Below are 26973 nucleotides of genomic sequence, written 5' to 3' on the forward strand. Positions count from 1 at the left end.
ATAAATGTTTCGGGCCCTTCAAAAACATTTTTCGGCACCAAAAATCTAAAAAAACTTGGAGTAATCATTTTTTTTCAGATAAATAATTATTTTAGGATTTTTTTAATTTTATTTCGTAAGTTTTGAGCCTAATTATGATGCCCTTAAGTTTATATATTTATATTTCAACGAAATAATCAATTAATTTAAAATTTAGAGGATGAATTATTAACATAAATTCGGAGTTCCAAAACGGAAACAAGCAAAATTAAAGCAACAAAAATCAGAAAAAGGAAAAAGAACTTGGGAAGGTCTTGGTCGGAAATCCATCGAAATAAAATGATTGGATGATATAACCAGTCAAACGTCAGATGAATTTGTATATCTAGAGAAGAATTTCTTACGTTTTGCAGAGATCAAAGAGGCTGGAAACAATCTTATTTATGAAATTAATAATTTCACTACAACGGATGCCGAAGATTCTTTGTTGTATTTTGACATCGGTTATTTTGAAAAGTTTGATTTAAAGCTTCTGGAAGAAACCATTTTGCAAGGTCCCGGAAAATTCTCTTCTGAACCTAAACTTCCTGAGGACAAAACTGTTTTAAAACTTCGGAGCTACGTTTTAAATTACCAATTAAGCAATAATGAGTTGGTTAATTGAGATTGGCTGGTGCGAAGCAAAATTATGCAATCCTTATACTGTTATCCTTGCCGAATTTTTTGTGATCAACCGGACAATCAATTTTCATCAATGGGAAAAGAACAAGAATGGACTTTTGACAAAGGATTTCATCAATTATTTTGAAGATATCCAGAACATGAGAATTCTGTCAATCATAAATAATGTTACCTGACCGGAAAAAATCGAAATCTATCTTTATTGAAACTAAGTTTATACTATTGATAACTCTTTTATTCACCAAGCTAAGGGGTAAACAGATTCTATCTGTTGACCAGCCTTGCACCCTTTCTTTATCTATTAGACAGGCGCAGATGTATTTTTAATACATTGTTTCCAGTTTAGGTTGTTGAATGCTTGATCTTCTTAATTCAATGCATGGGTTTTGCTTGTGTCTCTGTTTTAATGACTAGGCAACTCATTCTATTATCTCCTAATGAGGGTAAAGCTCAAAAAATCAGTTTTATGGTTCTGAGACCGGCTGGTAGTCAGGTTTCTCGAACTCTGTGGTAGCTCTCAAAGAGGGTGATTCCATTAACAGCTAAAAAATATCAAAGTATTAACAGTGCCATGTTGCGCATGGATGGTGCTCCTGTTTGTACTTTTGGTGTGCATTGCGGAGGCCACATTTGGAGCCCTTTGTTACGGCTTAGAGATTATTAGCAGTAGTGAGGCAATTGCTATTAAACACTATTCTGAGTACTATTTATGCTTTGAGTTAAGTTTGTCAACATATTTAAAAAATAAATAAAGTACCAAAAACTATAAAACACAAAAAACCATCATCATCACCAAGTTCTCTAAATATTTCATTCACTAATGTTCGTGGTTTCCAAAGTAACTTTTCCTCTATTGAGTCTTATCTCTAGCAAAGTTCACCAGACCTGCTTGCTCTTTGTGAGACCAATTTGAGTTAAGCTGTCTCATTTTCCGATCTTAGTGTTGATGGTTATCTTCCTTTAATTTGTAAAGACTCCAATAGTCGAATGCTTGGCCTAGGTATTAACATTCGTAAGTATTCATCTATTTGTTGTGAAACTAGGTTTGAATCCACGGACTATTTTTTTGTGTGCTTTCGTTTAGCACCTCTTAACTCTATTGCCTTTCTATTTGTTCTATATCGCTCTCTTTCATGTCAAGACTGCACTCTATTTGATGTTATCTGTGATCATATTGACTGAGCCATCTATCTTTATACATCAGTTAATATAATTGCTGTTGGTGACTTTAATGCTCACCACTCCAAATGGCTTGGCTCTAGTGTCAGTGACTCTGCAGGAATTAAAGACCACAACCTTTGCCTTTCTCAATCCCTAAATCAAATAGTCAACTAAAGTAATTTGGATAGAAATCTTTTGTCTTCCTATTGACTAATGTGCTTCCTACATAACTTCATGGAATCAGGCTGGCATGGAATTTTTTATTCCTTCTTGACGATTCCAGATCACTCCTCTCTCTCATTCCCTCACACTGTGCTGCTGCAATTGCCAATAAAAATCGTTACTTCCATATTTATCAGCAAAACATTTCTAAAGAAAACAGACGTCTGTTTATTACTGCTGGAAACCATTGTAAAAAAGTTTTGTTTAACGTTAAAGCCCACTCTTTTCATGTCATGAAGTCTCGTATCTCATCTCAAAAATTAGGCTCTCGTGACTTCTGGAGAATCTTTAATAGTATTAATAATAAGGAAAAATTTTTAATTCTACCTCTCTTATATGTTTCAGACTTTGTCACCTAATCTGAAGACAAAGTTGGATTGTTTGCTAAAAACTTTTTATCAATATCGTTTCTTGATTCCACTAGTTGCGTTCTACCTGATATTGGCAACAAAGACGTTGATCCGTTGCTTGACATTTGTATCACTCCAGCTTCTGTATCTAATGTGATTTTTTTCCTACTCCCTTCAAAAAATTGTGGCCCGGACAACATACCTGTTATTGTCGTGCAGAAGTATTCTCCAGAGCTGTTGTCTGTACTCTCAAAACTATTTAACAAGTCCTTATCTGAGTCTAGTTTTCCAGCCTGCTTGAAAGCGGCTTCTGTTATCCCTATCTTCAAAAATTCTGGAGAGCAATCTGATTTGTCTAACTACTGTCCCATTAGCCTACTTCCTATCTTAAGTAAGGTTTTTGAATCTATAATTAAAAAACACTTAATTTCTCATCTTGAATCTAATAACTTACTTTCTGACCATCAATATGAATTTTGATCTTCTCATTCTACAGCCTATTTGCTAACAGTAACAACTGATAGGTTTCATTGTGCATTTGATAAAGGTGGAGAGGTTAAGGCCATTGCTCTTGACATTTCAAAAGCTTTTGATAAAATTTGGCATGGTGATCTTCTCCGTATTTTTTTTTCTTGTGGTGTATCTGGCAACATCTTTAAGATTGTTAAATCTTTTATTCCAGTCGTAGTATAAAAATTGTTCTCAATGGACAGCATTCTTATTCTTATTCTGTAACTTCAGGGGTTCCTCAAGGTTCTATCCTTGGCTCTATACTCTTTTTAGTTTACATTAACGATCTTCTAGATATTCTCACATCTAAGTTGGCATTGTTTGCTGATGATACCATTTTTTCTTGTCGTAATAAGAAACCAACACTCTCTGATTGCTTGGATGGGGCATTTGAGCTTGAAAAGGATCTCACTTCTGCTAAAGCATGGGGCTTACAGTGGCTGGTGAACTTCAATACAGATAAAACTCAATTTTTTTCAGCCAATCGTTATCGCAATAATTTAGATTTTCCTATCTTTATGAACGGTGATGTACCTGATGAGTCATCTACTCTTCATCTTCTAGGATTATCTTTTAGTTCCAACCATTCTTGGAAACCATATATCAAATCAGTTGCAAAATTAGAATCTGCTAAGGTTGTATCTCTTTATCCAGCTCAACACTTTTTTTACTCCGGATTCTATTCTCTATCTCTATAAATTTCAAATCCGTCCTTGTATAGAATACTGTTGCTATATCTGGTGCGGATCTTCTGATGATGCCCTTACTCTTTTAGACAAGATGCAAAAAAGCATATTTGGACCTGCTCTTGCTCTTCCAATATTCAACCATTATCACATAGTCATAATGTTGCTTCTCTTTCTCTTTTCTACAAATACTATAATGGGCAAATACTGCAAATACTATAAGAGCTAGTGTCTATTGTGCCATCTACTAAAATTCATTCTCGTGTTACTCGTCATTCAATTAAGTCTCATCTTTTTTCTGTGACTGTTCCTTAGTGCTCTAAAAACGCTTATTCGTCTAGTTTTTTTCCTTGAAAATCAGCTCTTTGGACCTCGCTTTCTTCATCTTGCTTTCCTGATTCATATAATTTAAAAATGCCTTAAGTTGTCCGTCAGTTTTCTTGCTCTACAATCTTCATCTTTTTTCTTTCAGTAAATTCCAAATTTATTTAGTAGGTACTTGCAGCCTTGTTGGATGCGAAGATAATTAAAAAAAAAAAAAGCTCAAAACCACAAATCTGTAAAAATCTATTAAAACGTTTTCTAGACGTAATTTCGTTTCTAAAGACACTTAATTGGTGATAATAATAATGGAAATTTTTTAGGAATGTCAGAGCTGATAACTAACAATGCTGATAACTAAAATTATCTAAAAAAAGTAAAAGTGTCTAAAAGTGACAAAAAGAAATTGCGAGTGAATTATTTGCTTCCTCAAATTCAAAACGAATTTTTCGCCTTTTGTGGAACATTTGTGATTAAAATCATTTTAGAAAAGATATCTAAGGCTAAATACTACACATTAATGGTCGATGCAACACCTGATGTATCCTATTTGGAACTATGCACATTCTTTATTAGCAATTTTTTCTCCATGTGGATGTCATGAACTTAATCAGTGTGGAGTTCATGCTGCAGAATCGTGTAAAAAGGCTGTTACTTTGTTTGGCATAATTCAAAAAATTTGCAATATTTTCAGTTCTAGTTCTAAACGATGCGAAAATTTGAAATCTTACACATAAATGTCACTTCATTCAAAGTCAAAGAATGGTTGGTCAGTTGAAAGTGTAAAACTACTTTCGCTAAAATTATCTGACGTCATCATATCAATAGAATTTATGCTAATAAATTTTGCATATTAATTCGCAGAAACTCGTGCAGAACTTGAAGGAAGCAAAATCTACCTGAAACTTTTTAAGGATACGATGCTATCTAATATTTGGCTTAAAATTTGGAAAATTATATAATGTCAATTTGATTTTGCAAAATCACAAAATCACAGTCACGACTGAGTTGCTAAACATTAACATTCTTTTGAAAGTATTAGAAAAGATCAGAGATTTATGGGATTTGATTTTAAATAATGCAAAGACTGCAGCTGAAAATTGTGATTTAGTTACTACCTTTAAGGAAATTCACAATTGGAAACACACAATAAGAAACATTTTGAAAATTTTAAGGATGAAACTTTGACTGAAACTCCTACACAGAAACTTGGAAAAAATGTTTTTGATGTGATTATTGGTAGCTGTATTGGAGAAATTCAACTAGATTTGAAACAATTCGAAAATTTTGTTATACTTTTGACGTCTTGTGGACATTCAAAGAATTCGAAGAAATGGATATTGTCAGAAATGCTAATATCTTACAAGAAAAATATGAGAGGATATCAATAATGATCTAGTTGATGAAATTTTGTATTTGAAGTTCATTTACACAACTGATTTATTTGCTACAAATTTCGAAATAACGAAATTCGTAAATTAAAAATCAACAAGTTGTTTGCAAATTTAACTATAATATTCTGTTGAAATTTAGCCATAATGTTCTGTTAAAACTTAACTATAATGTTCTGTTCAAGTTTAACTATAATATTCTGTTGCCTTCCAGTTACCGTTGCTGAGGCTAAAAGATCATTTAGTTGCCTGTCAATAACTAAAAATCGAAATAGATCTATAACGGGACAAAATCGTTTGAATAACCTAGCAAGTCTCCGTGTTTGCATGTAAGTTGGCTAAAGAACTTAATTTTGACACCGACATTGAAGAATTCGCAAATAAAAAAGCTGTAAATGTTATTTAAATTAAAATCTATGTATTTTATATTTATATATGAATAAATTTAAAAATTAATAAAGTAAAAATTATATTGTAGTTAGTTTTAAGTGAGGGGCCCAAAAAGAAATACTTTTATCAGGCCCGCTCAAGCTGGTTACAGTCCTGTATATTTATATTTTGGTATAACTTATCTTTATAATTTTGATTTTCTAGTTTTAGATTAGTACATACAACAAACATAATAAAAATGAGTGAAACGCAAGTTAGGTCAAAGAAAAAGGAACTTTTTATTTTAAGAGAAGCAAAACCAGCTATAGGTAGAAGCGTTTTTTTTAATACTGGAATTATTAAATTACTGGTCACTAAAATATTTATTTAAAAATGTCTAAATCTTTCTGTTTAGATGTAGAGCTTCCAACAGGGTAGGATGTTCTTCAACATTTAATATATAATCAACAATTTAAACCTGCGCACAGTGGGCCAGGTGGTGGAGTTTTTATTTTTTATGCATAGCTATTTTAAACAGTAAGTTTTAAATTTTTATGAGCTTGCGCGATTAGTTTATATATCTAAAATATTTAACAGTAAAGCTTATCCAAAAAAAATATATAGTAAAGATCAGCCTTTACAATACACTTATAATCTGGCTTTAAAATAACGTGGTAAATTTTTAACATTTAATAATTTTAATTTGTACAAAACGTGTCACATAATTTAGGGAACCAACGAGAACCTATATTGAATGCTTGAACTTGTAAATATAATATGTGTACAACCTATTTGAACTTAATACATTGCCCCCAACTTCCCTTTTGATTTTTTTTAACATTTTAAAATTATGACTCGTAGCGAAAACTAAAATACTTGTTATTTTGTTTGTTATTTTATTCAATACAAATTGCACTGTTAACCTAACATTATTTTTGTTTTTTTATATAGTAATAATATAAGATTTGGTGACATTTACGGACTTATGCAACAAAATAAACTAGTTTTTATGATATGCCTATTGAAATTAACTGTTCTAGTTTCTGAAGATATTAAACTAGAGGATTCTGAGTGAAAAACTTTATAAAATTACAATGTAAAAAGTTGATAGCTACAAATAATAATAATACTCATTTTGAGAGAAGTAATGAAAACTGGCTAGCTCAAGATTTTCAATACACCTACAGTTCATTAAATGCTAGATCATCAGTTAATGAAGTTGGGAAACCATGTCGCTCTTTTAAAAAAGCTTGTAACAAAACAAAAAGAATAAGCTTAACAATGTTTTTAATATTTTATTTAGTCATAAACTACTTCAACATGCAACATGCAACATGCAATATGCAACATGCAACAAAATTGATACTAAGAAATAAGTTTAAGTACAAAACTGGCACAAAAATTTCTATTATTTAAAATAAATGTCCATTAAACCTGCTTAGATATATTCATTTGATGAAACTTTAGCATTCATAATTAATCGTGATATATCAAAATCAACATACCAGCTTCTAAGATATGGTGCTGAAAAAACTGTTGCAACATATATCCTTTTTATAATAGTATAGGATCTTCAAAAGCTAAATGCTATTCCAAGAACATTCCAATGGATGGCTATTCAGTACAATTACAGCTAAAAGATTTTCTAAATCACACTTTTAAAAAAGCTAGGTGGTATACAAAACATAATGCTAAGGAATTAACTAAACTGACGTTTAAATGCAAGGCTGGTTTAAGTTGTACTACAGGATAAAGTGTTTACAAACAGGTAAGTTAAAATGAAAATAGTGACGAATGAAGAGTGCCTATTGATTATTTGCATAGTACCTTTAGAACTCAGTAGACTATAATAATAAAAACGTTGTAATATTTTTCATCCAGAATGTGTGGCTAATGGATTAAAAATAAAAAAATACATTTTTAAATACAAAGATGATAAATAATATACAGACTTATTTAAAACGTCGTGGGCATATAATAATATCAATCATAGAGTTTCAAATCTATATATTCATTTATATTCTCTATACATTTCTATAAATTTATATATATATATATTTTAAATCAATTATACAATATCAATAATAATATTATTTTTTGTCTCTTAAAAAAATTCAGATATTTGTTGTAAATGTATTTTGTTTGAAATAAAGAGACCCTTCATTAAAGCTGGCTAAGATGTGTTTTGATAGGTGATTTGACCAAACAAAATGAGTTTAAGATCAAAATTAAAAAAACATTTTTGAGCTGGTAATTATAATCTCAAAAACATGATCAGTAAAGATAAAAAAAAGATCAATACAAGACAAGATTAGAGAATTAAAATTTCTGGAAGATCAAGAAGGTGAAAGAGAGTTTGTTATTGATTCAGAGGATATTAAGTATAAAAAAAGGTAGTCAATTCTTCTAGTTAAATAATTTATCTCTGGTTTAACCTCTGTTAATTTATTCTTTTTTTTCCCGATTCTAAATTTAAAAACTAAAACTATAATTTTTCTGTAAATTAGGCAAAAGAAAGTATCAGAAAGTAAAATTGTTCACAGCCTAAGAGTTAGATAGATGATATACCAAACAGTGAGTTAATGGACACAATTCTAAGCGAGGACTCCTCAATCGAATTTTATTTTGATTCAAGTGATTAGCATCACAAAAAAGTCTCTGAAAACCCAGATACAGTAACTGCAAAAATTCTAAAAGATATTTATGCAGGTAATGTTTCACTAACTGCTACAGCCTATGATATATCGCCAAATGTTTTACAGAAGGTAACAAATACAATTCCATACCAATCCTGTGTTGATCTTAATGAAGTTAAAAGCAGTACGTCTACTGCTTATAGAAAAATGGTTTAAAAAAATGAAAAAATGTCCATAATTACAAAAGAGGATATTAAGGTTGCCATTGATGCATCTCCATATCCATGTATAATGCATTTTGATGGCAAGACCTTGTTAGAGCTAAAAAAGGGAAAAGTAATAAAGGGGATAGAATGGCTGTCTTACTTAATATTAATGGATAGACTTACCTACTTGGAGTACCTCCGCTAGCATCATCCACTGGTGAAGATCAGTTCTTAGGTGTTACGATTTTAAGGAGTATCAACTTGAGACAAAAACTAGAGGAATATGTTTTGATACAACGTCATCCAGTACTGAGACAAATAAAAGATCAGTTTCCAGAATATCTAAAGAACTAGATAATTATCTTCTTCAATTAGTCTGTAAACATCACGTGACTGAAATAAAAATGCTTTATTTTTGGGAGTTAGTGACCTATGACGAAAGTAATGGACCTGATAATCTTCTTTTGAAAAAGTTAAAAGATATTTTTAAAAACCAAATTTTAATTATAATCCAGTTCAACTGTTACCGTTTCATTGGAATAAGGTCAAAAGCTCTCTTTTTAAAATGGCAGCAAATAAGTCATTGATATTTTGCAGAGCTTATGTCGGTAAACCAGGTATTATAAGAGATTATAGAAGTGAGCTTGCAGAAATAGTTGTCACTTCTTTGACCCCTTTTACATATAAAGTAAGAAAAACTGGTGCTATTCATCATGCAAGATTTTTAGAAAAAGTTTATTATCTAAAGCTTCAACTTTTATCAAATCAACTTGTGTTTGTTCAAGTAAATAATAATAAGCTAAAAACTAAAGTTAAGCTTATATCATAATTTATTGCTTGCTTTTATTCACAATGATATCTACGATCTGAGGATGTTGCTAAAGATCTAGATCTTACATCAAATGCATCTGTACAAGAATGTATGTACAAACCCAATAGCTAATGATGCTGTATGAAAGCCTTAGTGTAAGCATGTTGGTATTTGCATTCAACCTTGATACCTCTAGCTTTGATAGATGATGAGTTATAGTAGAAGGCAAAAATTGCATCAGCAATTCTGTCGAATAAATTTGATATGTCTTATATGTCAAATAAATTTGATATGTCTTTCTCTGACTACTATAAGCCTGAGAAAAAAGTAAAAGTTGATGAAAAAGAAATTTTTAAAATTGATACAAATACTGGTAAGAAACCACCATCTTTGTTTGTCTTAGTTTGCAGTTTTTCTTACCTCATTTTAGCCATGATTGGGCTTGATTAGCAACGAGTTAAAGACACACTCCTACTAATTTATTAGCATACTCAGTCATGCTTTAAAAGTTTTCATAAATATGCTGAAGCTTTGATTTTTGTAAATGACCATTCAGAACAGTCAATATGTATAAAAAAAAAGTAAATTTAATGATGGCCTTGGTGTGATACAGAAAAGTAGAGATAAACTAGATAACTGAATTAGATTGTTAAATAATTTTTTTTTGTTATAAAATTTAAAATATACATTAAAAATTTTATTTACCTTATTATTTTAATTATTCAGTATAAATAAATAGCAGTTTTTTAAAAATAGGTAACTGGCATTCCAGTGGTCACAGCCAACTCCTGCTTTTACTTTTTGGCAGAAATTCAGTGCCCCCTCATGCATGAGAGGACAAAGTATTTGGTTGCCCCCTCAGGCATGTTTTTGGAACAAGCATAGGGGTGTCTGTGTTTATTATATTTATTATGTGTTATTATGTGTTTGACACACAGGGCTTATTGATTTATTTAATAAATTAAATATCTATCTGCATATATATATACCCAGTGGGCATTTGACGTCCAAGGACGACCAAAAGACAAACAAATCTAGTCCAGATTTCCGAGACCTAATAAGACGTCCTTGGAGGTCCAAATAATTCGAACTTCGTCTTAACTTTTAATTTGGATTTCTACGGACGTTGAAGTTTCAACAGGCTTGCGCGAACTATTAACCGCCATTGTATTTGTGTTTTTGAGTATAATTATATACGCTGTTATATAACAGCGAGCTAATTGCAACATTGCTTTTTACAGTTGCTTACTCTGACTTCCTACATTACACATTACTTACAGTTAATCATTCTATCTTCCTGCAAAATTAAATAATGGAACGCGAAACGTATACAAAAAGATTTCAAAGAGATTCAAGTGAAATTTAGGTACAAGTAAATTTTGAGTAAAACAAAGCTGAATTGATTAGCATTTATCACAAATATTAGTTGAAAAACTTCGTAACTATATAGGATATAAAGTTTTTTAACTAATATTTATTTCAACTTTTATAGTCTATAGTTATAGCTTTAAATTAGTATAATATACAGTATATTTCTAGTAGTATTTCTAGATTAAAATATCTAAAGATATTTTATTCTATTAGACTAAAATATCTATACTAAAACTATTTAATAGAGTTTTCGTTTAAATATATTAATCTAACAGACTAAAATACCTTAAAATTATCTACATGTTTTAAAGACAGCTTCGATGCTTTTATCCTTTTTTGAAATTTTGGAGTACTTATTAAAAATATATATTAGTATTTTCTGGTAATCTTAATTCTAGGAGTCCTTGAGGTAAGATTTAAAAGATATACCTAATTTTAACTATTTATATTTAATTCTAAATGTATTTTAAATTTCAACTAATTTCAACTTCATCTTTTCTTAAATTTTCATTTCAACTGTATAATAATAAAATAATATTACATATATGAAAAGGTTTTTAATAATAATAATATTAGTAACAAATTGAGTAAAATAAATTTACCACCTTATCTCTATTTAAATCAGTTTTATTATGTGTATATTTTACACAAGTTTATTATTTGCAAAGTGTTTTTTTAGGAAGCGTATAACTAACTGGCATAATAACCATAGTCATGTGTATGTAATTTCACAATGTATTGATTCCCCATTCCCCATGATGGTTGTTTGTTGCAATCAGAAAGTGAGAATGAATCAGATTGTGATCATCAGCCCAAAATAAATAGTGTTTCACAAAGTTTTGATAGTTTCATTTATCCTTTAGATACTGAGTTTTGTGAGTTAACGGATGATAGTCAATCATTATTAAAAAACATTCGTATTTGGGTATTAAAACATCAAACTACACGAAAATATATTAATGACTTGTTAACAATTTTAAGAAATCATGGGCACCAACTTCCAAAAGATTCAAGAACAGTTTTAGGAACATTGAACAAAGTTGATACAACCGAAATAAATGAAGGTGAATTTAAATACCTTGGCATAAAGGTAGGCCTTAAAACAATTTTAAAGCGCAGTGCATATAACTGTGATAAAATTAAGCTACTCTTTAATGTAGATGGTCTCCCTATTTTTAAATCATCAGGATACCAATTATAGCCCATTACATCCCATTTTTCTGTTTTTCAACCTTTTACTGCTGCCTTATATGGTGGTCAGAAAAAACCAAATCCTATTGAATTTTTGATCAATTTTACACAAGAGCTGAAAGAGCTGCATAGTAAAACAGTTGTTTTATGCGGTAAATCCTATTATGTCTCAATCTTTGCTATACCATGTGGTTCGCCTGCTCGCAGTCTTCTGAAGGTAATTGCGCAAAATAATGGTTACTATGCCTGTGAGAAATGTGATGAGGCTATTGTGTGTGTTAAAGGTCATATAGTTTATGGTACAATTAAAAGTAATTTGGTTTTAAAAACAACTGATTATGGGTTACGTTCGGGTCAGTATGCTCAACTAGAAAATGAAAACAGATCTCATCAACATATAGTGACTCCATTGTATGAAATTCAACAACTAGATTTTGTTCAACAGTTTCCATTGGACTATATGCATCTAGTTTGTTTAGGAGTAATGCGTTGTATTTTATTGTATTTAAAAGGAGGATTTCCACAGATATTTTCAGGAAGATTGGCTTCTGCAGATCTGATAGAGATATCTCATCGCTTAAGTGAGCTAAAAGGAAAATTACCTTCACATTTTGTGAGACAACCACGTGAACTAACTGAAGTTAATCGGTGAAAGGCTACAGAATTTAGAACTTTTTTTCTATACACAGGCATTGTTGTACTAAAGGATGTTCTGGAACCAAAAAGATACAAACATTTTTTGAGTTTAGCCCTTGCCATACGCATTCTATGTGAAGAGGAAAGCATCTTACGATGCATTTATCTAAATTAAGCAAGGCAACTTTTAAATTATTTTGTTGCTAATGCACATGAGCATTATGGTGATACTTTCACTGTATACAATATACGTAACTTCAAGCACTTACTGACTTCCAAGCGAACGGTTCGATGAATCATGCATTTTGAAACGAACAAAACAAGGCAGTGGTTCAATAGGCATTTGGGCCTGTATGAGTGCCTGTGAAGTTAGCGTTTTTCATTTATTCGATGGTAGACTCAACAAAGAAAGGTACATCGAAATTTTGGAAAACTCGCTTATTCCTATCATTGATTTATGGCAGTTGCAAGATGGATTTATTTTCCAGCAAGATAATGTGCCGTGTCATAAAGCGCATGTTATTAGCGATTGGTTCAATTCTAATAAAACTCAAGTGCTTCCATGGCCTGCCAATAGTCCAGACTTGAATTCAAAAGAGAATTTATGGTCGTGGCTTGATCACAAGCTTGGTAAAGAACAACTTTACAATTTGGAAGATTTGAAATCTTCTATCTCTCATCATTTGAAAAATGTGCCTGATGAAGTAATCAAAACTTTAATGAATTCAATGCCAGAACGAGTACAAGAGTGCTTGAAAACAAACGGAGGAAAAACACGTTCCTAAATTATTTTTTTATTGCTTTTTGAAATATTTTTGAAACTGGTCTTAAAATTTTGTCCAATTTTTTTTCCCATTTATATTTTTTACTAGTCAGTTATTGAATTTTTTATCATTATTTTGTAAAAAAAAAATATAAATTCTTTTATAATAAATATAAAATACAATAAAAATTCTTTCTAAAAATGTTTTTCTTTTTTTGATTCCTTTTTCCGAAATAAAATTATACTAAGGTTAAAAATAAATTTTGAAAAAAAAAAGATTGGTCTTTAATTTTTGGCCACCGCTGTAAATATATATATATATATATATATATATATATATATATATATATATATATATATATATATATATATATATATATATATATATATATATATATATATATATATATATATATATATATATATATATATATAAATATATATATATATATATATATATATATATATATATATATATTTATATATATATATATATATATGTATATAACTATATAAATATATGTATATAACTATATACATATATGTATATATAATTACAGATATATTGACCCTCCGGGGGGCCAAGGAAAACGGTTGGACTAATCGAATGGTTAAATAAAACAATGTATAACTGCCAACAAGATTTGTGTTATGTGTGTGTATATGCGTTAATATATGATTTTGATGTATAATGTATCTTTATCCAAAAAAGTTGATGTCTTGATCAATAATGAAGTGAATTTGGCACGGATCAGTAATGAGTTATTTGTTCCCCCTTTATTAATCATTTAATATTCACATTCGCTTGTGAATAATATGAAGTATAATAATACTTTTAAAATGTGCAAATGTACCTTACTTTAAAGATATTTTTATTTAGATGTAGTTGAACGATGTTCTTAAATAAAAAGACACAATGCGCAATGGTTTAATTTAGACTGTTTGACGTTTGCACTATATTGATTGAATCGTGGAAAATCAAAATGTGCATCAAATCAAAATTAGTCTGATGACAGTTGGCGATAAAATTACTGAATATGTGATGAAAATTACGATTAAATAATTTTAACTTGTATAGGTTTTTGTTCTAAAAATGTTTGAACTTTTTTTTTTGTTTTATTTGCTTTTAATAATTGCCTTTCAATTTCTATAATTTAGTTACCTGCGTTGAAAAAATGGTACAGGGCAGATTATTTGAAATACTATAACTACAGTTAGTATTATAATATAAAATTAGATAATAATACTAATGATTATAATAAGTGAAAGCTGTAACAATTGAGGACAAAATGTGCAGTACAATAGCATAAGATACTGTAGTATGAGAGCTATTATAAGTTAATGAAGAATTATTGTTTATTTTCTTACTCACAACAACACAATATTGTACAAAAAATAAATTTTTTTTCGGAATAAACGAGTCACGGAGCAAAAAGCTTTACTTTTAAGGTTTATAAACTAGTATGTATGTTGGTTGAATCAACGCTAAATCAACGTTAATCTAACGTCGACTTTTGGTTTGTTTTCAACGTTGATCTAACGTTTGGTTTCAACGTTGATTTGCGTTTCCATTTGTTACTAAAAATCTACCATTTTTCAACTATAAATGGCAACGGTTTTCCAACGTTGTTTTAACGTTGATTGTATTTGCTGGGACAGTCGTAACATCTGTTCAATTTGACAAATTTTGTTTAAAGTAAATTAAGCAAAAGTATATTTAGCGAAAATATAAATTTAATAAAATAAATTTATATTTAAGAATAAATTTAATAAAATAAGTTTTTACTTAATAATAAATTTAATAAAATAAGTTTTTACTTAATAATAAATTTAATAAAATAAATTTATATTAAATAATAAATTTAATAAAATAAATTTATTTTTAAAAATAAATTTATATTTAATAATAAATTTAATAATATAAATTTATATTTAATAATAAATTTAATTAAATTTAATAAAACAAATAAAAATATATTTTTTTTAAAAAAACGGGAAATAAGAAAAAGTAATAGTTATTTATTTATTATTTTTTTTTTATCTGTTAAAAAAAATTTCCGCAAATGTTTTTTACAACAATTATTTACAACCATGACTGTTAAATTAAAAAAAAAAATCTAATTGAAAAAAGTTTTAGCATAACATTAATTGCGAAACGCGCACGTGAAATCTTGAATACGTACGTAAAATTAAAACCGTGTCAGGCTTCGAAACAAGGTCTATAATACTTATGCTTATTCGTGCATTTTTGTTAATTAAACAACTTTATTTTTGCATTTAATATAGAAACACAAAAATAAAAAATTATTTTTTAATACAATAACCAACAGCTGATGGTTACTAAAAATACTATAAAATTTTTTTAAATAATCGTAACTTTAATCATCTATAATACGATTGCTACGTAGGCGTTTAAAGTTTAAGGTCGTTTCATTAGTTACAAGGTTTTAAAAGAGCGCGTTCTAAAAATACACGCAGTTGTTGGAGAAAGATCTCTTAAGCGAGTTAAAACTTTTTTTTTCGGAATTTAAATAGTATTTATTAGATCAGAAATATTACATAAAGATTCATATTAAGATAAACAATCATCGTTAAGATCATATTATATTAAAGTAAGTATAGAAAATAGTTATATATAACGTTTTTATTTGATATAATATAAAGAGGATCACTCCTTTTAAATTTTTAATTCGTTTCCATTTTGTTTGTTTTAGTTATTCTTTTAGCTTTATTTTCTTTTTTTTACAGTTTTGTTTTTATTGAGCTTATATTTTATTTTTTAAAAGGAAAATATGGGTACGCATGAGTTCTAACTATTTTTATGCAACAAAAAAGTTATACTAATGCTATTTCCATAACAATGGTAATTACTTGTTTGAAATTTTTGTAATACTATTAAATATTTTTAATATTTTTGAGAAAATTTAGAAATAATAAAATAAAACTTTGTGCCAACACTGACATGACATGTCACATGTTATTGCATGTAAAAGATAAATTTTGTTATGAGGACTACAGTTCTTATTAAAAAACGGAAGTTAAGAGTATTGTCAGTATATAGATATATTTTGTTTACATTGAATATTTTTAAATTTTCTTGAGTCATTTTTAAAATTTTGGTTTGTACATGTTTATTGTTTGCATATATGCTTTTTTGATAAGTATGTTTATGTGCTAATACGTGTTTTATAGTTGTTTTATCAATGAGTTTATAATAATAATATAAAGTGTTTTTTTATTGTTTGTGCTTGTGTTAATATGTGTTATATGATTGTTTTTTAAATGTGTTCAAATATGTTTATATGAGGTTAAATATATATTGTGGTTATAATTGGTACATATGTTAATATTATGATATTTCCATGTTTTTAAAGTGCTGTGACCTGGTAAACGTGTAGAGCAAGATTTGTGAACCTTGTCAGTCTGATGATGTATCTATAACAGAGGGTTACACAACAGTGTTTAGCGTCAAATTGTTACTGCTTTTTAGTCTGGGTGTTTTCAAGCCTTTAATATTAATTATTCTGAAAATAGATATTGTATTTTAAAAACATTTTGCGTAATGTTGTTACTTATGTTCTGTTATATATGAATGTTATGTTACTTAAGTTATACTATATGCATATTATGTCTACTTATGGTGTGTGTTATTGTTGGGTGTTGTTGCTGTGATGTTGTTTTCTTGTTATCTTTCGAGTCAATAGATAATTGGTTTACCTTTACGTTGGTGTCCTTTTTTGAAAGTGATAAACCAATAGTTTTATTATTAAAAATCACTGCTTTTATTCATTCAATAAAACCCAAGACAATTTATTTTACCATATATACAATTTGTTTTGTCTCAATTTGATTTTTTGTCTTTACCGCTGTTTATCACATGTTTTTCCTATAAATATTTGGGAATCTTGATGTACCAGCATAAACTATTTTCTAAAAGCTAACATAAAAGAATAATATTAAACAGCTACTACTCTGATAAATCCCCGCAGCTTTTTTCTATAAGGTACATTGACTTTATTTTTTTTTATTTATTTTCTTATTCGTTACATTTTTTATTTTAGATTTATCAATGGTATTTATGTGGAATGGAAGAAGAAAATATTGTGAAGTGTTGTGAATTTTTTTAAAACGTTAACTAACAATTTTTTTAAAGAAATAATACTAAAGTTTGCAAAATAGGGCTTACAACGTTTTATTTTTTTTTTTTTTTTTATGTTAGCAGTATGTTTTTTATTAGAATTGCAGGTTTTTAATAATTATTTTTATTATTATTTGCCAAGTTAGTTTTTTTCAAACATCTCCTAGCAGATACATATATTTTTTTAAAGTCATAAGATTTTTGTATAATTTAGTTTATATGACAGTTTATTATATATAAAAATTATTTGTGTGTGCTATTTAGAGTAGAAAAAATATATATAAAAGAAAGATGACAATTTCCTTGATTCGTTTAAGAGTTTATGTTACTACTCTCAAGTAAAAGTGAAGTTTAAATAGATGATGTTAGGCTTAAGGCAGATGTTAGTTTAGAAAATGGAAATCTTAATCGGCAAGTTACTCGTCGCAGAAATGAAAAAGATAGGCTAAGGCGAGTTGAAATTAATAATCGACAAAATGCTAAAAAAGCTGCTCAGTATGCAGCAAACAAATTAACCAAACAAGGAGACCTTGGTTAAAATAAATTAAAATTAATTTTGAGAATTTAGAAAAATTAAGGTTAAAATAATCGTTGCAGAACTGAAGGAGATAGGGTTAGTGGAAATGAAATTAATAATCAACAAAATGATAGAATAGCTCCTCGGCAAGCAGCAAATAATTTTAACCCAAATGAGGAGAGTTTGGTTAGCCAAATTGAAAATAATTGTCGCAGAAATATAAGAGAGGCTAAGGCGAGATGAAATTAATAATGAACAAAATGCTATAAATGCTGCTAGATACGAAAGAATGTATTGTATAGCAAATAGTAATACTATTCCGGATTATAGTCATTTAGGAGCAATGAATTATATTTATCAGTATTGTGGTTCAAAGAAATTTCATTATAAAACACATTTTAATATTTTTTATATAACATTGCTATAATGGTAAGGTAGTTTTTTCGCAACCTTTGCCATTTCCACAAGGTTTACAAATATTATTTGAAGGAAACTATGCAGATAGAAATGCCAATCTGTTTTTTTTTAAATATATTAGAATTTAAAAAGCCTGTCTCACTTTTGCTTCATTTAAAGGTAATGTAGCTCAACCCATGAATCATTTCAAATCAAGATGTTTCGCCAACATTGTCAACTGTACATCTATGATCCACTTGCAGCCGTAAATTTTAAAATGCAACAACGTGGTAATGCTCTTTGCATAAATGATTTAATGTTTCGATTGCAAACTATTATTGGTGAAGAGAACTTGGCTGATGTGGAAGATGGAGAGAATCATCAAGCAGCAATAGAAGGTCGCTCAGTGTCAGTGGTAAAAATACCTTTACTTGAAGAGCAAGATAGACGCCGCTATAATCTCCCTTCACATTATGAAGTTGCAGGTGTACTTGTTGGTGAAGATGCTGCTCTAACTGCTTCTGCCTATTTAGATTTTAAGATTATCCTTTATTTATTCCAAGGAGTGATGCTGGTTAGCATAATCAATTGGTTCACAACCCTGAACGGGCTAGATTGGTTAGAAATCATGTTACATTATCTTAGTATTACAGTTATAACTTTCAGTAAAACAATTTTTTTCTTTACTCTTTTATAGCAAAAATCTGTTTTAGCAATATGCTGTTAATGCGTATGTTTAAATTGAAGGCCAGCGTCTTGCTTTCATCAGAAATAACCTAAACAATCTGAAAAGCAAGCAGTATGATGCCTTACACGAACATGTAAACAATCTTGGAAATGATCATAATGTTTGATCATGGCGTTTTGTAATTTTGCCATCATTTTGAGTACGATGTCTTAGAGCTTTAGAAGGAAACTTTGAAAATGCTATCTTTTATTAAAATAAAGTTTTTTACATGTTTAACACTCTTAAACTTACTCTCATTTTTTTTTTTAACACTTTTAGCATCCTCTTCATCCTGTGAAAATGGTGAGATTATGCGTTATGTTTTGTTTAAATAAAATTGTAAATAATTATAATTTTTATTATGCCCTTCTATTTATAATTTTAGAGTCGTTAACATTTGAGAGCTTTTGTGATTTTAGATTCGTTAACATTTGAGCAGTACAGAAATAATCGCTTACAACAACTAGGGCCTCGTTTTGAGAGGTCCTTAAATAAGTGTTGAAGTAATGGCGTTATGGATGAGCTCTCTTTCAAATGAAGGGCTTATCTATAACGGGGTGTAGGAAGACACCTAAGAAAAAACGGCAACCAAAAGGTTGTAAATGTCTTTCATCAGTGAAGATATTTATAAATTTTTTGTTGCGGCTTTTTCTTCGGTGATTTATTTTTTTTTTTTTTTTAATTTTTTTTTTTTTTAATTTGTAATTATTTTCAATAATATATTATGTTGTATATTTGATTTATTTTGGTCTTTTTTAATTAAATTTTTTTGTTTTTACCAATTAAAGTTAAATATGGTTAAATTGACTCGTTACCTAATTATCATAATACAATAATGCTACATTCTATTGCTAAAAATAATTCATTGGTAGTTTAATTTATTAAACTCACTGCTTTAAAATTTTACTATAACCCAAGACATTATATTTAACTATATAAATGTAATTTACTTATATCTCAATTTGATTTTTTATCTTCAATGTTTATAGTTTAGCTCCTTGAAGCATTTGTTATTTTGCTTTTTACTTAAATTATTTTAAATCTAATATGATGTTTTTTAAATTAAACTAAAGTTTTTAAGACAATTTTCTTTATTTTACATGTGCTTTAATTTTTTCAAAATGAAGACGTGTTTTTAATAGGCTGATTAAATTGTTGAAAACAGCCTCTTTAAATTAAATATGTAACTGACCAACCATAACCCGTTTTACGAGTTGCTTTCTGATAGTAGTTTATAAATAGAACTCGCATTTTGTTATAGTTTTATGGGTTTTGCATTTTGGAGTTTTTAAGTCGTGATATTGTAAAATTTACAATCCTCTTGGCGTTTACTGGAGGGGGTAACAACTACAATCATCTTAGAAAAAGTATGGTTTACCAGGTTTTTAAGTTGTGTTTTCCTTACAATTTGTAACAAATCATTCATCAATTATTGCCATATTTAGAAAGTTAAGTTGATTTGGATTCAAATAGAAGTTAACAAAATAAATTATTTTTAAAGCCTTATTTTTGAAGTTGGATAATCTTTAAATTCTTTTGAGCCGACATTTATCAAAACCAGAAATGTATACTTTAGATGTAACTCAAAAATGGCATGTGATATATTGATAAGAGCTTTAAGATTAACATAGCGACAAGTTTCTGCTAGCATCCATTTAATCTACATAGTATTATTGTTAAATCTTTATGGTGATGTAAAAACGATTATCATTAAGGGATTTTTTTTCTTCATTCAGGTAAAGTGAATAGTGAGTTTCAACAGACGTAAATATCATTCTATCTTAATTTTTTTTTTTTAATAAAAAGTAATTAAGAAAGAATTATATTTACGTCTTCGATGTTAAAAGATGTTAACAAAAAAAATGACCCTATCTTATTGAATTTATAGAAAAATTTTATAATATTGTTATCACAAACACAACAATTTTTTCCTACCTGACTCAGAACGTTCGCAGGACGCCTTAAGGGCGTCCTACGAACTTGTGATATCCATAAGACTTGGTATAGATGTCAAAGATTCGTCTCTACCCGCTTGTTTAATATAAATAAGTAAAGATAACTCTGCTTAAAAAAAAAAAAAGCTAAATACAAAACAAAAAATAAATAAAACAACGAATGGTTTTACTTGATTGTCACAAAAAATAATCTCTTGTTTGCAATATTGACAGGAAACCAAACGATAAATGCAATGCTTTTCCATGTGGTCACTTAGTTCTTTACGCAAAAGTGTAGCAGAACATTGTTCATTGAGGCATTTTACCTCGCGATATTCACAAGAGGTTAAATGGTTCTTAAACAGAAAAGTATATTTAAAATATTTTCAAGAATTTTTTTTATTTTTTTAATTATTATTATTATTTAAGTTTACAATATTAGTCGTATTACATAATTCATAAGCCGTAATACATAAACATAAGTCGTAATACAATTACGCAAATAATACAATTCAGCGTACTAACAATATAAAGCTAGGTTTCCAAAAGATTATCATCGGAACCTTAAAAAGTAATATTTATAACGTATATATATAAAATAAAATATATACATATATATATACACACATTCACATACACACATATATATATATATATATATATATATATATATATATATATATATATATATATATATATATATATATATATATATATATATATATATATATATGTAAAATATATATATATATATATATATGTAAAATATATATATACATATATATATATATATATATATATATATATATATATATATATATATATGTATATATATATATATATGTATATATATATATATATATATATATATATATACACTCACATATATATATGTATATATATATATATATATATATATATAAATATATATATATATACATATAAGATTTAACGTATTTACATTTTGCAAAGATACAACACATTTTAATATATAATAAGCTGATGATTTAACAAATACATTTTACATTTATTTTTAGTAGAATTTTAGAATGTTGTCCATAGAGAGAATTAATTTTTTTAACTGAATTTTAAAAACAGGAAGAGTAGTAGAAGGATCAAAGTTTGGTAATACTATTTTATTCCAAAGATGAGGTGCACGATGTGAAATACAAAATTGATTGAACTTAGTTCTACGAAAAGGTTCACTTAAAAAACTAAAATTTCTTAATGTGTATTTATTTATTGGTTTAAAAAAAAAAGGGTCGTTAAAAACAAATAAAGATAAGTCGTTTTTCTATATAAAAGTAAAACATAAGACATTAAATACGTTCAGTTTATAAACATCTAAAAGCTTCATATAATCAAAAAAATATTTTGAATGTGAAAAGCGATCCGCATAATTAACTACGCGGATTGCAAGTTTCTGACGGCGATAAAGATGTTGTAATTTACTTTAATCCGTACTTCCCCAGGTGATGATTGCATAATTTATATAATTGTGTATAAATGATTAATAGAGTTGGGTTAGGTTTTTCTTGTTTAGATAGTTTCGGGCTTTGTATAAAATGCCAATGTTTTTAGAAATTTTTGTGCTTATTTGATCAATATGTTTTCTCCAAGTAATATTCTCATCAAGATAAACTTCTAAGAATTTTATAATGGTATCTCTTTTTATTATCGTTTCATCAATATTAATTTGAGGCATATTACTTGGTAAAAAACGTTTTTTTGCGCAGGAGTGAAAGATAATCCATTTTGTTTTGTTAATATTTAAAGTTAATTTATTAGCTTTGAACCAATTAAAAATGAGAATGAGTTCTTTGTTTGTAGTTAAAAAAAGTTCATAAACATCAGTATGGGATAAGAAAAGGTTAGTATCATCAGCGAACATTATATTTTTCAATTTGAAAGCATTGTTTAAGTCGATTACATAGATTAAAAATAGTAGTGGTCCGAGAATAGAACCTTGTGGAACACCACATATTAGAATAACGTTAACTGTTAAAGGAACACCACATATTAGAATAACATTAACTGTTAAAGCTTTTTTTTATTGCTGCTTACTTTTGGCTAGTGCTACTTTTTTAAAAGCGTTTTCTTCCAAATATATTTAGAAATTATTTTTTATATCACTTAAAAAATATCTCGGAGAAATTGCTCTGTAAATATTTGGAAAAAAACTCCTTTAAAAGCTTAATAAAATCTGATTTTAGCCGTGATAAATGCGTAACACAAGATAAATTTCTTTAAAATATATCCAGATTTCTAAGGAGGAATGCAAGAAACGAACTACAATATTTAAAGTCTTACTTAAAATATGAAATTAAACTTAAGCTTATGCAAAGAGCAAACTTAAACACAAGCCATACTTTAACTTTGGGTAACTTTGCACAAAAATTTGAAATTTTTTGCTCTGTGTTTCTTAGAACTTACTTTAAAACTTTAACCCAATATTTATAAAAAATGCCAAAATTTTTCTCTAGTCTTACTAAAAAATTTTATTATTAGAACTTTTTTTTTTATCCATTTAAGAAGTATTTTTCATTGGTGTCTTAATTATGTCCTAAGTTTACCGGGCTTTTGGCTAACTTTGCACAGCCTAATAAAGTTTGAAAAAAACCGTTTATATGAATTTTGCTATTTAAATTCTTACAAGATAAATAAAAATAAATTCAGATTTACTATTATTATGGTTTATAAAAAATTTAACATGATCAAAGAAACACTGCTGTATTTAAAACACTAATTTTATTTAATGTAGGCAATTATATAAATAAATATATACATAATTATATAAACAAATTATATATTTTTTCATGTTCTTAAACTTCAACTCTAAAAACTTCAAGAATAAAAGTCTAATAGAGTTACTTTGTAAAGTTCTTTAGTTTAGGATAATTCTTGAGGCTTCTTGATGTAAAACAAATATTGTTCCATTCAAAAATCATCTTGTGTCTGAGACAAGCATATTTTAACCATTGGCATCACATAAGCACTGCTTATCTTGACATTTGTAATTTGGCTAGGAAAAAGTTCACGTCTCAAATTTTTTGAGCTTGATTTCTTATTTTTATTCTTTTTGTTGATAAGTTTGTTTTCTATGCTTCTCAATGATTTTGAGCAAGAACTGTGATTATGGCACACTTTCGTATTTTCTTCCGATTGAACTTTTGACTTTATGCTCTCCATGTTTCTGTTCTGTTTTTTTTTTCTTTGAGCCAATATCAAAACTCTCATCAAATTTTTCTAAATTTTCTGTGGCAACACTTTTTCCTGCAGGAACATAAATTTTTTTTTTCGTTTTTTAATTTCTGCAGACTGCAAAAAAATTGGGTGAGTATTTGATCGACAATTGTCTCTCAACCTAAATTGTGTGAGTATTTGATTGACAAATCTCTCTCTTTAAATTTTGTTAGTATTTGATTGAAAACTCTCACTCTTTCAATTGTGTGAACCTTTTATTGACAATTCTCTTTATTTAAAATGTGTGAGTAATTCATTGACATTTACTGGATAAATATCACACTAATAAAAATCTGATTTTTTCAGGGAATTTATTACCTCCCTGTTTTTGTAAAAATGAATCAACTTGATTAGGCCCATGAAAAGCCTTAGATTTTTTTACTTTTTTCCTGAACAAATTAGAGGATTATTCATAATATGACGTAAATCATCTTTACCGATTAGACATCCAAAGTCACTCAATTGAATAGTTTACTTCACAAAAACAGTCCCCTTGAATTTTAGAAAAAGTATGGTTTACCAGGTTTTAAGTTGTGTTTTCTTTTCAATTTGTAACAAATCATTCATCAATTAAAAAGTATGGTTTACCAGGTTTTAAGTTGTGTTTTCTTTTCAATTTGTAACAAATCATTCATCAATTATTGCAATATTTAGCAGCAGATTGTTTTTGTGTAAGTTTTTTATATTTTACTACTTCAAGACATTTGGATAGGTCATTATTTGTATAGTCTTTACATTTTCTGGCTTAGTAACAAATTGGCATCTGGAAAAAAAAAGAATATTAGTTTTCTTTACCAAATAAGTTAATGAAAACATTTAAAATATATGAACTTTATTTTGAAAATAAGCGGTTAATTGTTTAGACTATAGTATATTGTGATTATCGCCTTTTTTTTAATATACGTACTTTTAATATACCACCAACAAAAAACCAGGTTACAAATCTTTTACAACATGGCACAGTAAGACACCTTCCATGTAACGGATGATCACGTACAGTCAACAGGGAAGCAAATATCCAACCTGTTGGAGATAGACAGTTGTGCCAAACTTCAACTTTTTGATGTTTCCAGGCAGTCCTGAACGTCTATTTCGCGAGGTTAGAATTATTTTGTTCTAACTCCATGTTTTTCCGAACTGAGAAAATCAAATTCAAAGTTTTAAAAGGACCTGTAGACCACTTAAACATAAAAGACGTAAACAAATTAGATTCATATTAATTTCCCATACTTGCTACCACAGTTTAAAAGCAAATACTTTAAAAGATATAAAGTGCAGGTATCTGAATTATCACACCCTGTTTTGGAGATAGAACAATATAATACACACTTATTTTATAAAATACAATATAATTTTGTTCTATCTCCATTTTTTATATAAAAATATAATACAAATAAGTATTTTGTATATATATATTGTATAAATTGTAGCAAGGTAAAGAACTGTTTGGCATATCTCTGTTTTATTGGAATAAAATCTTACTTTAACTAGTAAAAAAACTTTATAAATGCAATATTTATAAAGTTTAATTATCTAAAGTATGTACCAAAATTTTTACAAAAAAATAAAACCTCGGTTGAAATAACCTCCAAGAACACATTATCCAAAATACATTTCACAGTGAAATGAATTTCAAAAATTAAATTCAGCAAGGTAAGCACATCTGGTTAATTCATTAAAAACAACAACTTCAATAAAGAGCTTTTTTAAATCTTAATAAAATGTATGAATTAACACCATTTAACACCGTAACATAAACATAAAACATAAATATTTTGACATTAAAATAAATTATTTTAAAATACTATTATAAAATGTTATGTCTACAGCAGGCATATACTTGAACATACTTTGAAGGTCCTTAGCTTTGTCATTAGAAATTTGAGCACACTGGTTTAAGACAGAAGCCGTTGGTACAACTGCAAGAGGTCTTGCCACAGCTAATGAAGATCGTGGATTGTTAGGAAGACGCTTAATTCGTACTTCTGAACAAACATCAGTAAATGACTTTCTGTAGTATATATGATCTGAAAACTCTGCCCTGTAAACCAGATGCTTTATTTGAGTATAGGGAACAAGGCTATAAATAAAATAGCCTGCAATAGCTAAAAAATGCCTAAATTTCAGTCTTTTCATTTGGTAGACAGAAAAAGGATTTCTCTTTTGAATATTAGCAATTGCTCTGATTAAACCAATTTGACTAAATATTTCAAGAGGAGCTAGTGCTCTATCAATTTGACTACGTATATTGTCAACCTCTTGTATACTAGAATGCCCTGATTTACAGAAATTTTGCTCTATTACCCTGATTTTTGGGTAACGTATTAAAAACTCACGTAAGGCAATGGACATGTGATTTTTTCTATTTTGAGGCACGTAGGAATCAAACCATAGAATGAGTTTATTAACATCTGGGTGGTCAGCAATTATCTTCTCTAGCAAGCATGTTACACTACTTGCAAGGTCATTTCCTGCACGACCTGAAATACCTTCATGCCAAAGCATACAATAACCTTTTTTATTTAGGGAGCAATGCCCAGTTAAATTATAAGCTGAGAGTTTAAGTTTGTAAAAAAATGCTCCTATGTTTGATTTTGGTAAACTTATTACATTTTCAAGATCAATGCATACAACATCTTCATTTTTATCTATAAGTTTGCGGTCTTTTTCACGCTTTGCTCAATTTTCATTCTTCAACATTACATGTTTGGAAAGTTTTTGGGTTTGCTCCTCA

At 28.3% G+C, this 26973-nt stretch overlaps 1 protein-coding gene across 1 annotated transcript in view; it reads right to left on the minus strand.

Moving 5' to 3' along the window:
* LOC136083896 (TNF receptor-associated factor 5-like) overlaps positions 1-26973 on the minus strand; it is a 110718-nt gene that overhangs the window by 70864 nt on the left and 12881 nt on the right. The window contains exon 4 of the mRNA XM_065803814.1: positions 21188-21352. Within this exon, the coding sequence (XP_065659886.1) occupies positions 21188-21352 (165 nt within the window). The remainder of the gene's footprint in view (positions 1-21187; positions 21353-26973) is intronic.

The sequence above is a fragment of the Hydra vulgaris genome, chromosome 08, assembly GCF_038396675.1.
Source record: "Hydra vulgaris chromosome 08, alternate assembly HydraT2T_AEP".
Taxonomy (NCBI): Eukaryota; Metazoa; Cnidaria; class Hydrozoa; order Anthoathecata; family Hydridae; genus Hydra; species Hydra vulgaris.